At 32.2% G+C, this 14,008-nt stretch overlaps 1 protein-coding gene across 6 annotated transcripts in view; it reads right to left on the bottom strand.

The window, feature by feature from the left end:
* The window catches only part of LOC126743426 (heterogeneous nuclear ribonucleoprotein K), a 192,130-nt gene that overhangs the window by 58,834 nt on the left and 119,288 nt on the right, over positions 1-14,008 (bottom strand). For 5 of the 6 annotated variants that reach the window (XM_050450518.1, XM_050450519.1, XM_050450521.1 and 2 more), the window contains 3 exons: positions 10,419-10,525; positions 4,159-4,215; positions 2,558-2,601 (listed from right to left, as the gene is read on the bottom strand). In XM_050450518.1, coding sequence (XP_050306475.1) covers positions 2,558-2,601; positions 4,159-4,215; positions 10,419-10,511 — 194 coding nt within the window. In that variant the 5' untranslated portion in view covers positions 10,512-10,525. Of the gene's footprint in view, positions 1-2,557; positions 2,602-4,158; positions 4,216-10,418; positions 10,526-14,008 lie in introns of those variants that run through there. The other variant, XM_050450522.1, reaches the window with a different exon arrangement.

A 14,008-nucleotide genomic window follows, 5' to 3' on the forward strand; every position in this document is an offset into this window, starting at 1 on the left:
AAGAAAACCAAGAGCTAGAACATTAATATATAGATAAGTGAAGATGTGACATTAATAAATCCGAAATTCGTCTCCAAGTGTCTCCACCAGTTTACAGTCTAGGAGTTAAAACATCATTAATCGTTTATATATTCATTTTAAGTCTTTTTTTCTGTTTTTATTTTTTCATTAATCTGTACTATTTTATTCTTTACCTTATCTTTATTCAGGAACTTTCATTTCATTCATTTTAGGAACCACGTACACCAAATCAGGAGGAATCAAAGTCAGGGTGACCGATAAATTCACCTGTTTCTACTTTTAACATTCAAAGATAGAGGTTTTTGGTTCATTGGTAACCCAGTATTTTAATGGTTGAGTAAAACTTAATGACAAATAAAACTCAAGCCTTAACTAATTACACCTAAATATTACCAACATTTCGGTCTATATTAAGGCTTCCTCGGGGTACAGTACGTACGGCCATCCTCACTCATTGACTTCTAAAAAACTAATTTCCTAACTGACACACCTAACCTATTACATAAAGTGAGAAAAAATTTGTTTTATTATTCCGAATATTTCCCTAAATGGCATTATTCACATTAATTTAAAATATAACCAAGTAGGAAAAACCGCAAAAGGGACAACGTGAATTACGTAAATAAATGATAAATTAGCTTTATTAAAGTTAACTTATTATTATAGAGACGGATGGTCACATAAACTCGTGATGTTAATGACTAATAAAATGGCTGAAATGTTGAATGTATCATATCTGATTAATAGCGTACTTTAATTATATTACTGATCTATTTAATATGATCCTCTGAATGTGTGAACATTATACAAGTAGAAAGATTAACGACGCATCTTCTCAAATATCACTAACAAGTAGGTCTGAAATAAAGTAGACAATAGCGATAGGTACATCTAAAATAAAGTTTTAAGTCACTTTACTTGTACTTGATTCGCTTTAAAGGCCATATTCAATTTTCTTATAAGTGAAGTTAGACGTGGTGCCTTACTAAATATCACATGTTTAGAACGATTAAAACTTGAGAGATGAGACCTCATAAAGCACATCCGTCTTATGGTATCACCAGTAACATCAGTATGGATTTTCTCGGTTTAAAGATTATTTTGACTCTATCAAATGCTTTGGCGAAATCATTGTAAATAAATCATGACCATTCTCCAAGGCGCCCGACAGGGTTCCGCAATATAGAATGAACAGATAAACCAGTGGAAAAACGATGCTCTTGTTGTATATGGACAAGACTGAAGATCTTGGGAAAGTAACTGCATTCAAACAATTGATCAATCGCAATCTTCTAGCATCTTGGGAAGTTACAATCAGAGAGTGATTTATTGGATGAAAGCTACAAATAATGTTAGCAAGAAACAAGAGGTACCATCTGGCCTTGACTTCTGAATCACATTAATCTCTTGTTTTGCAAATACATCAATGTTATTTAAAATATAAGAGCTGATGGCATATGGAACTAGCCTTTGAAGTAGGGTTATATGAAAAACTTGGTGCAAGGCTTTGTATCCTATCCTGATGTGTATGCCCAATACATTATTAAGAAATACAGCAGTTCACTATATCACCTTAATCAGATTGCTCTTCTATGGACCTGGTTCAGATTTAATTACCAAATTTCCATTCAGGTTCGACTGTAATTATCGTAACCGGTGTAAAGATTGTGATGGTGGACGTAATTAAGAACACTAGTTTTTCCTGTAATAACAATCTCACAGGGAGATTTTTTTTACCTTGCAATATTTAGTATATGGTGCCTTTCATTAAGTCTAGTAGATCCGCTTAATCCCGAAAAGGGTTCAAAACCCTATGAATTAGTGACAACTTACTAAGCTTTTGCATTAAAGCCTTTATAGAATTTAATTTAAATGGGTTTCTTTTTTCAAGAAACAGATACTCTATCTTTATTTTTAGGAGCGCTTTTTAATCATCTGACGAAATCAACTGCATGTTTTACTAGATATAATATCAAATTTTAATAATATCATAATCAAGAGTAAATTAAGAAAAGAAAGACAATGAAGAAGAAGAAAGAGAAAAAGTTTGTTCATTAAGTAATTGAGCAGTTTGAAAGAGACCATGATTTAAAATAAAAACAGCAAACAGGGTAAACCAGCGCGAGCTCATCTTCAGGAGGATAGGGATAGTAAACAGATTTTCACAGGCAAAAAAGGCTTTTTTATTTTTAAGGATAAACACTTTAAGCATGGCAAGAGGGGGTTTTTTCCGTAGTAAGTATTTGCACCAAATATCTATGTATATGGGCGATGTGTATCCACATTTCACTTGGCTTTATATTAAAAACCTACACTATTGGGATTTGACACATGACAACGGTACATCGTCCGATCATTTTCTGTCTGTATATAACCTACAGTAATATTTGACCACGCTTACAAACTAAAAAAATCACACCTAAAAAAATGTTAACAGTGAAAGGCAGTGCAACCAGAGCCATAAGTGAAAATAGTTATTAAATAAAAGACAGTAGTAGTAGTAGTAGTAGTAGTACAAGTATTGGTGGACATTTACCGTTCAGGGCCCGGACAATCGGGGACAGTAATCGAGGCTTTGTACTGTTCATGGACGGGTTCGATTCATGGTCAATTCAGTGGTGATCACAAACATGGTGGTAGTAGTAGTGGTATTGGCAACCGCGCACAACAAAATGGCAACGGCGAGCGATGAGCACGGTGGGCGGGCCATGAGGGGGTAAGAACACATTAGTTAACATATTCATGGTGGTGGCCCGGTCGATTCTTGTGTCTTTTGGGATAAGTTTAAATAGTAAGATAGTTAATTAAGAGATTTTATAAAAGTAAAGAATTAATTGCAGGAAAGGTTCATAGCTAAAATGGACGAAGATCATTGAAGTTGTAGCATAAACGTTCTCTTTTGAATGGCTCACTTTTTTCAATCTTTGGCTCTGACTAGCAGGGCCAGGACCAGGTTAGAATCATTAGATTCAAGATACAGTTCTATCAATTCTCTAAATAGTGAAAGTTTAATCAGAGGATTACGCAATATACGGATATAACAACCTTCACTTTGATATCTGAATATCCAGCAATGCAAGTTGGAAGCACTTAACTTTCGGCTTTAATTTCGTTAACTGCCATATACAGACTCCCTGATTACTGCTTCACATGGAGTTATCATTATCTGTTCATCCAGCATGTCTTTAATTTTTGCGCGACTGGTCAGCTTGCAGATCCTTAAGTCCGTCCGACTAAATTCATGTTATAGTGTATTATAATCATCTATAATCTTTCATTGCAGCCTCTATCTAAACCTTTTTTTGCGTAATCTGGAACTTTGGTTCATTTAGAAATAATGTATTTAGTGAAGAAATTTGTCATCACCAGGGTGTAATAAGTGTGGTCCACTATGGAAAATATTTAAACTTTGTTCAATTTAGCCTTGAGTCCTTTATATTAGAGTTCTAAAATTAGTAGAGTAAAGAAAATATATAATTTTATATGTGTTAATGATGATTAGCGAAAGAAACAAATTGTTCTACAAATTATATTAAAGATTTGGTAAAAGCAGTGTATAGAATCCAAAAGACACAAGATGGTACCGCCAAGGTGGGCATCAAGAAACAGGCTAAAACTAAAAAAACTAGAAATATACATTAGAAAAAGATTAAAATAACACAATCAGTCGGCACAATCACAAGTAGAAAATAGTTACTCTATACTGCAGATTTACTACAAGGGCATTTCACGCGGGTATTATTTTAGTCAGGGCACAAAAGGCAAGAAATCCACGGTTTGTTAGTTATAAAATCTGCAATATTGGGCAAGTTGCTTATAATTGTATGATATGTGGCTTCAAGTTTGGCCTGCTGAGCAAATAAGACAAAATAAAATAGCACATTAGCGAAAGTATGGATATTTTTAAGCAGTATCTTGTATGAGGTGTTTCTTTAGGGCCGTGGCGAAATTTAATTTGTTATATAGGAGTAAAATTGTAAAAGCCACACAAGAGAAAGGTTTTTAAATAAAGCAGGATAGTACAGATACGTTACATTTAATTTTTTCTTTACATTTAAGTGAACTTAAAGCTCAACAGGTGTCTGTACTAAACCGGTTACCTCTGTAGTATTTTCAGCATTCTTTTATACTACTGACCTGGCTCCTCAATTTTGTGATGTTCTGGCCGCCCTTGCCTATGATTGAACCGGCAACCTAAAAAGAAAATAGAAAAATAAATATAATTTTAACACACTATTGAGAACAGCATCTGATACCAAGAAGGTGTTTCCATTAGAGATATTGCTCAAACTAGCCATTCAGTAACGTCCAAATTTATAAAAGTACAATCAGTCTAGCTCAAAACAAGACTAATTTCGGCAAAAATTAATATTGTGTTCATAGAGGCGTAAAGAAGCTTATGTAAGTTCAAATAGTTTCGGCCTCCACCAATGTTAGTTTTTAGGAAAACTCAATGTTTTAAATTTAATTTTTCTCAAAAACTGTACGTCTTAGAGAAAATTGTATAGCGCAAAATTGTCTAAACTACTCTCGACTATCTTATTGTGTAATATTGCTTCGACCAAAAGACGGACGATAGAGCGCGCCAAAGATACGAAGAATAATTTTTTTGCACTATTTCATAAAGGCGAAAAATATTGTGCCTAATTCTACGATATATCCTAAATACTTTTTGTATAACATACCATATGCCTAAAGTAATCGGTTTGTCAAATTTGATGTAAGACTAATTAAACATACATTAAAAAATAAAAATGTATACAATATTTATTGCAATTGATTGATTGCATTTTTGAAGTCTCTAAATAACTTCCAATTTCACATTTCAATCATGATATGTAAATCTATAAGTCTAATTCCTTGTCGAATTCTTAGCTTTAAGCCATCAATATTGTTTGGTTTATTCACATAAACTTTGGAGTTTAAACAGCCCCGCAAGAAAAAATCTAATGGGATTATATCCGGTGATCTAGGTGGTTACTCAGTCAGTCCCCTTCATCCAATTCATCTATTAGGAAAAGATGATGATGAAATGTTAATGATGCGCTGATGATGATGATTGGTTTTGGAGACCGGGTGCGTACACAACAAGAAGTCTGTAGTCTAATGCAACTCATGGTGATCGTCCTGTAATTACTAGATCCACCGTTAGCAAAATTGAATCGAAATTTAGGAAACTATATAAAAAAAAACGACATCAAATATTTTAATCCGAACCTGTCGAAGGTGCTAATAACGAAAGTATGAACATTAGTCCGGTAAAGATTTTTACAAGTGAATTATTATGTTTATCGAATTATTGTAAAAAATTCTACATTTAAAAAAAATATATAATTTTTGTTCAAAATTGGTTTTATAGTAATAAAAATTATTTGCATTTAAAAATATTGGGTACATATCATACACAAAAAAAAGAACATAAATCAAAAGCAAAATATTGGAGTGAGCAGCAAACACTCCAGATCTTAACCCTATTGTACACCTCTGGGGAAAAACAAAGTCGCCAGCTGCAACAAAAGTTAAACAGAAGGAACATAATTAACAATTTAATTGAATCTGCGTCCCGTAAAAGAAAATATTTAAATTAATGAGCAATCCTCCGATAACAGACCTTTAATTCATTTTAACTAGTTTACTTCGAAAAAAAACCTGAAATAAGGCCTCATAACTGAAATAAATTCAAGCCCGATCCAATTAAACCACTGTATCAGTAGGTTCAAAGTTTCGACTTTGCAAATGACATTTTATTTGTCAGCATGTAATTGGCCCCCTTTACGAACAATTTTTAATGAAGAAAGTTTCCTTTTAATTTGCCTGCCAAGTTTTGAGAGGGAGGCAAAGCAAGAACAACGAACCCTTTAAAAACATCAGCCTTTTGATACTCTATTTAAGTTGAAAACTCCCCCTCTGTTTTAATTTGGTCGTTCGATTGGCTTATGAGAAGTTCAATCTTTTGAAGAAAAATATTTAATTTAAAAATATATTTTACCCAAACTTTACTAAACAACTTTTTAATATCACTCACGTCGGAATTTTGTTATTCGTAACGAGGGGTATAACTGGGCTTTCAAGCTACCTCTGTTTAAAAATTTTAATCTTTTTGGCGTTGCTGATGTAAAAACATTCTCTACCCGTGAGAGAAATCTCCAATTAAAAGTTAATACCAGGCTTATAGAGTATCGAGTATCAAAAACGTCTATTGAATGCGAGAGCCGGAACGGCTCCAATAACTAACTCCAAATTGCCCCGATTTTTCCGCTCTATATGGATTGCTCCGTGCAGTTATTTCTAGAATATACGCTCGTGATAATTAAACAACACATAACTACGTTTAGAACATTAGTTCTCTAATGAAGTGTTCGGCTCGAAATCCTGATGTGCATCTAATCCGGGAGAGTTCTAGCGTAATAGTAGCGCCAGGAAATAATTTTCCCAAAAAGTTTCTGAGCTGTTCTCTACGGATAATGTTGGTAACATTGTTCAAGTATTTTCCTTTTTAATAGTAACTTGGCTGGTAACCAACCGGCTAATTATATTTCATAAAGCTGTAATTATTACAGTGGGTTTTCTAATAGGAATGAAGAAATCCGAAAAGATAATGTTGCTGCTGTAGGAGCTTAAAAGAGCTTTGACCCTCCAGACTGATGGAAGATATGGATTTCAATGGAACCTTCTTCCAACATCCCATACTATTGACTAATTTAATAAAAACATTAATTTCTCTTGATCAAAAGATCCAAGAAGAACAGAATAACTTCAACTAGATGTTTGGTCTCAAAGAAGTTGGGATTGAACACCTTTGGGTTTATATCAAGTTATTGATGTATGTAAACTAACCATCTACTTTACAGGAATTGACATCTAACTAAGAAAAAGTCTTCTGTAGAGCATATTTCATTAAAAGATATTCCCTGAAGATACGAAAGCAGAAAAAATGAGTATCATTACTTGCTAATATTCGTTTCTGTTCGTCATTCTTAGAGAATGTATCTGTAAGAAATTGATTGCGTTAAGTCTACCGTTGATAAGAGTTCAAACTCGTATGGGCAAATTCTAAAGAATTAAAACAAATATTTGGAAAACTACCCAAAGAGATATTGACCCCTTTGAGCTATATAAGGACCAAACGCTTTCCACATAAAAAAAATGGAGTATAGAATTATCCCCATCATGCTTATCATTATCAATATGACTATTGAAAATATTTGAAGAGAGACAGACACACACTATTCCAGAACTATTATGAAAGGAAATTGAAGTTGAAATTAAATTAAAATAGAAGACAAAAATATGGAGTAGCCCTAAAGGCAAAACAAGACTAAAGTCTCAGAATAGGCCAAAGGTCCAACCACTTTCAAAGATATAGTAACAAAACTTGATGAGATCTTCAACCTACTCAAAAGCCTTATATATAATATATTTTTATTAAGATATTCATTGTAAAAATTGAGAGAGTAATTAAGTGAAGACATTTGAAACAGTATTGGTGCACTTAAGAGTCTGAAGTGTCTTTCACTTCCTGCAAAAATAAAATTAAATAAGATGAATAATGTGATACCTACTCCCAATATAGTTTTCGTTATCAAATTACTTATATTGAATCTACATGAATGCCCATATAGTCAGCTTCTTCTATACCCTTATCACTGATGAATTTGACTTTGGATGTAAGTGTGAATGACTGTATTTACCATGCAAACCAATGAATCTACTTTCCAAATTGGTTCTCTCTAAAACTTTGGAGAGCAATTACCAAGATAATATTTGATTAAATAAGAAAATAGAGAGAAAACCTAGAATCCAAAATAAAACATCGATAAAAACGATGGTTAATTTCAACTAATTTTTTGATCACTGGACATATTCTCCAGATCTGAACCACAGTAACTACTGGCTATTTGCAAATCCCAATAGAATGCTTCAGAGAAAGACATTTGTCTGCAATGAAGTAGTGATTACCGAGGTTGAAGCCAATTTTGAAAGTGAATACAAATACAAGAGGAAAAAATATTTTTATAGGTTGGCTTGGAGCTGTGTGCTCATCAGTTATACAGGATTCATTAAAGATTGATGAGTTTCTATTAAAGCTTGATGATCTTGCTTATAAGTTATCAAATATTTTGCTGAATGCAATTTTAGTACTAATGATTCATGAAGGCGGATATTGATATCAGTTTTAGTCTCAAAACCTCAAGGTTTGACCAACGTTGTTTGTCATAACTTACTCTACTGTAAAGCATTTTATTACAATTCTATTATGACATATTTACATCAACCTGAATATCAAAAAACCACTTGAAAAGTAATTTTGTTGAAAATCATCAGAGAAGAAACATAAGATGACAAAACGGTTTTAAATCAGAAAGCATAGTTTAGGATTCTATTCAACTAGACAGATCTGCATTATTTTGGACCATATGTTTAAAACCTAAACCTAATTTGAATTTTACGTGTTTTTTGTCTGTAAACCATGATGGTATATGTATCGTTCTATACTATGTCTGAGTTGCTTAAGATGGAACTATAGCTAAAGGGGTTCGAAATATTCAGCTTGACTTAACATATCATATTGAATGCATGAAATAATAAACATGCTGATTACAGATTTGATAATACGCGCCACAATACGAAACTTCTCATCGGATGTGTTTTGGAAATAGCTCGCTCCAGTCAAAGCATAATTATCCAATCGCATTAATTCCAAACCCAAACTGAAAACAAAAGCACCCTATTCACCCCTATATACTTCATGTATCACGTTCATAAGCAGGGCCGTAATGCATGGTAGGTACGCGAACGAATTCATTACGTAATTTAGATAAAACCGTCATACATGGCCAACATCCGACCGCGTTTGGGCTTGATGATGACTGCCATTGTGACGCAACGGGCAGAATTAATATACGAAAATTGTAAACAAAGAAACTGTATCCATCAAAGTCTGTTTTTCTCTCTGCTCTTAGTTTTCCCCGAACGACGAACGTAGCGTTTTGCCGAAGATGTGTGGGTTTTTGCCGGACAATGAGAACACTGAACCGGACTTTGGGGTCAATAAAGTTTTTGCCCTTTTACTAAGAAAAACCTTATGGAAGACATACAACATGACAGGAGAAGTGTAAATATGGAGTTGCATTCAGGAAACTCTATTTCATTCACCTACTTAATTAGTTTTTCTTTTGAGGGGAAAATTTCTTTTGGATTTAAATGAAATACGATTACACCAGTTTAAAAAAAAAAGACAAATACTTAAAGCTCTTTGAAAAAGCAATGTATGACATGACATATTAATTAGTTTCTTGGAATAATAGCATTATTTTACATCCGTTTTAGCTAATTTCCTTAAAAGAAGGCCCACTCCTATACAAATTATTGAACTAATAGTGGATGATTTGGGGGTATAGGACAAAGTCCGTAGACTTTTTCTTGATGTATTTAAATCATGAACCAGGTTTCAGGTTAATGACCTGAAATAAATCAAGCAAATGTACAAACTAGATGTACTTGCATATAATGCAGATTTCAAATTCTAGGAAAGATTATTCTTTATACAAGACAATTAAATCAGTTGAATGCTATAAAGATGGAATAGAAGCTCTGTGGATTTCTTCTGAATCTCTTCAAACATATGATGATTTATCAAATATGAAAACTAGTAAAACAAAATGTCAAAGACATATCCTAGGCCCATTTCTATGTACATTTTTTTTCTAAATGACATCCTTTTGAGCATTAATGCTTTCAATAGAAGGATTGTAAAGTGTGTAATAGAACTACATTCAAATTTCATAAAAGAACTTCTGACCTGATGCAAATAACAATTATTTAAATGTTGGATGAAATGGGGAATTGGTTGGAATTGATGCAACTTAAATTTTAACAATTATGTAAATAAAAAAGCTTGCTTCTAACTCAATATGTCAACATGAAAACTTTAAAAACAGCTTACTACGAGATATTTTACTTTCATTTAAAGTATGGAATTCTATATATCCTAGAGAAGCGCTTTAAACCTAAATACTAAAGTTGTTTGGAAAAGTATGCAAACTCTAATTAGCCCAATAACTTTAAAGAATTAAACCGTTAACGATCGTTCAAAGGCTCACTTGGAGAGCAAGAGTTAAGGATAGTACTAAATGGTCCCATGTAAAATCGAGGCCAAGAAAATTTTGTACGCAAGGACTGACATCAAAAGTAATTAAAACCCCCATTCATCCGTCAGGTGCATCACCTCCAAAATTTGAACTGACGGACCAATTCTGAACTCATACTACTTAATTAATACACAGCTATCCAAGAATAAAACTTTGCAGATCTGTGTTATTAGTCAGAACTAAAGAACGCATTTACACTTTGTTACGTGCCTATACGAGGAATTTATTTACTTAGTTAAGTCTTACCTTGCTGGGAATAAGTAAGCGAACTTCTTCATCGCCGGCCCTTCTTGAGCGTTTCTGTGGGCTTCCCATATCACCATCAGCACCGCGCTTCATGGCTAACTAGATACCTGAAATGATAGAAAAAAATTTTTAATATTGAATTAAAATGCATAATATATTTTCGAATAAAGCTGTTTAAATAAAATAAAACTTGTTAGTATTGAGCAAATTCAAATTGTTGATATATCCCCACCTGCTTCAGTTATTGTTATTTGAGTATACAACGAGGATATTTTGTAATACCTGATTTTCAGAAGTCAATCTACTGCGATCAATTTTACCGAAACATTTTAACTTTTAAAGCAGGCTTACAAAGAAATGGTTAAAAGCTGCTTATCAATTAGCCGAAGATCACTATCCAGAAAAACGAGTAAGGGCAACTTATTATCAGAGAACCTGCAGAAGAGTTTCTCAAATATCATGTTATATTAGAGAAGTTTGACGAATTGAATATGCATCGAGTTACAAAAGGAAAATTGAGCGGAGTTGATTTTACGACATATATTGAGACGAAAGTTGATACATTGACAGTGTGATGATAGTAGGTTGGTTAGCAAAGGAACTAAAAAAGCATGACAGCATCCAATTTAAGGATCGCTATTTTTGTAATCTCCTAAATTAAAATCAATTATTCTTCCCAGGAGTCATATTTCACATTTCATATTGAACTTGCTGAGCAAAGCTGGCTCTAGCTCAGAAAGTGTTATAGTTTTTTCCCAAAAATTGTGCATATATCAAAATATCCTTTACAAAACATCGCTTTGAGTAAAAACACTATTACCTCCAATACTTTTCAAGTGATCAACATAACTTGTAATATTTACAAAAAATGTGCAGTGAAAACAGTGCTTCCTACAATGCTGTCAAATAATTACAAAAATATGATAAATAGCTTGGAACTTATAAGCAAAAATGTCCAAAAACAATTATTCTTTTCTTTAAGACGAAATCAAATCTTGTATCAAAGCAACACCGAAAATGACAACTTCCTCCAGAAGTTGAAACAAAAATCATGAATGAAGGCTAAAGACAAAAGAGAATTGAAGTTTAGTTGAACCAACATGGATTAAAAATTTATAGTCCAAATTATAAAAAGGAAAGTTTAAGAAACTAATTTTTTTTTGAAGTTGCTTGTTAATTTTTAATTATATTCAAGGCGATATATATACTTTTTAAATTTAATGATTCTCTTAAAATTAATAAAAAAGGTGTAATCAATGTAATATATTAAATGTTATCTGAAAACACCCTATTTGTCACTAAAAAATGAGGAATATCAAATGTGACCGTTTACACTAAGGCTCGTGGTGATTCTGTCAACGATCTCGAATCCCGCTGACACAAGATCCTATCGAATTAACCCTTGGACTTGTTAAGATTTATATAATAAATCTTAAGATAAAGCGGCACTATTGTGCCTAATTCAAATAACATAAAACATACAAACTAATTTATAATATTTTGTATTAGTATAAATGTTTAATGTATGAGCGAAATATGGAAACAATTGACAAATTTAATAAAAATGTTACTTTGAGCCCTTAAAATGTCAATTATTTGTCCAAACTTTAAAACTTTTGTGGTTATGAAAAAAAAAAGTAGAAACATTTTGACTTTGAGCTGGTGTACATTAAAACTGTTAAATAGATCAAATATTTTGTCTTGGATCCATAAAATCTAATTTTGCCTTCAAATTTGGAAGCTATGATGTTTGTATTAAGACATTTTACATATATTGCTAAAAATGGTTATTTCAAGCCATAATGTTTGATAAAATCAGTACAAAATTGACGGACATACGAGGAATTCTATAAAAGTCATTATTCAATAACTAATAAAAACTCACCTTTTTCCTAAACTTGAAAACTTATTAAACATTATTTAAATGACAAAAACCTTAAACTAAAAACATAATACTACAAACCACCTAAATGGGTATTGTTTGCGCTCATAGTCGTGTTATACCAATTACACGTATTATTTAATCGCAATTGTTAGGTAGCTACATAGTTTATGCAATTAGACACACATTAAACGGTGCAAAACCGACAGTATAATTGAATAATGATTCTGATTAGTTTATCTTGCTAATGGTAACTTATAGGTTTGCTTATGCAGGAAGAACCGCTATAAAGCAATATTTCAAAAAATATTTAATTACCAAGAACCGCTACTGATGTAGTTACGTTTATTTTTATATGTACTATTCATTTTCATAGATAAAAGCTTTCTCTAGTCGTCATTATGAAATTATTATGTAAATGACACAAACGGTAGTCGTTTCATTTCCGAAAATCAAACATGTTTAAAGAAAGCTTGGCAAACAAATCATAAACATCTCGAAAGCTGGTCACTTCAATGTATTTTTTAATGGGTAAACATACTTAAGTGATTTTAAATTATTTCTATAAATATATACTGTTTTGACGAATCTCTTTAGCCTATTGCTCGAGAACGGGTTTATTTAGTAAGATTACAATTAAAAAAAAAATAAGGTAATATAGTAATTTTTAGCTTCCTCTCGTAAACTGTATTTTTAAACCTTGAAATTTATATTTTAAATAGGATCGAAATGTGGGCGTTTTCATACAAATAAAAATAAATTTTAATTATGGAAGCAAACGGTTTCGGCAGACATAAATCGGATAAAATTGCGAACTAATAATCGAAAGCAATCATAGCAAACATTTTAAATTGAAACCTAATAAGTCCGTAAATACTCAATTAAAGAGTAAAAAAATTCGAAGGGTAATCGGAAAAATAAATATAAGGGAGAAAATGATAAAGAACTTCCAGCCTTGCCTCATATCCAGTTCCTTGAAATTATATATTTTTTCGTAATTTGGTCCATTACAAATAATTATTACAGGGAAAAAATTATATTTTTATCCTTTCTTTTATTGTCTACCGAATATCTTTCTGTCCCTGAATCATCGTTAGATTATTATTATATGACTAACTACAATTTATTGACAAAAGAATATTGAGGTCTTGATATCTCTACTACTAATTGCATTTCTAAAGAATTCAATTTCAAGATTAGTCATTTGTTTGCCATGTGATTCATTCCATATGACAAACAGCACTGGATTCAAACGACTGCGAGGTTGTTTCCATTATGAAAAAATACAAATGAAGATTTATGGGCCACACTATAAGCTTTTTTAACTTCACTTATTCTTTAAGATCTAGTGTGTAGCAATATAGCAACCGAGGACCAAGAAGAAGAATCCCATCATGGCTTTAAAATGAAATTGTTTAACACATCTACAAGAAGAAGATGACAAGAGCCTCAAAGTGTATTTCATCATGAATCAGCTTGAAATTGTATTTTTCACTACATAAGACCAAAATCGTTTGATTATGAATTTTCACCATATTTCTATCTGATATGGTTTATCAGGTTATGACTTACCACACAAGACAAAGATCCTTCATTACAATAATTACTTAGGTTTGAGATGGGCTATTAAGACCTTTTTGAGCATCTCATTCTCCCTACTACATTTTATCAATATAAATGATTGTAAAATTATATGTTTTGAGTAATT

The sequence above is a fragment of the Anthonomus grandis genome, chromosome 12, assembly GCF_022605725.1.
Source record: "Anthonomus grandis grandis chromosome 12, icAntGran1.3, whole genome shotgun sequence".
Lineage (NCBI taxonomy): Eukaryota > Metazoa > Arthropoda > Insecta > Coleoptera > Curculionidae > Anthonomus > Anthonomus grandis.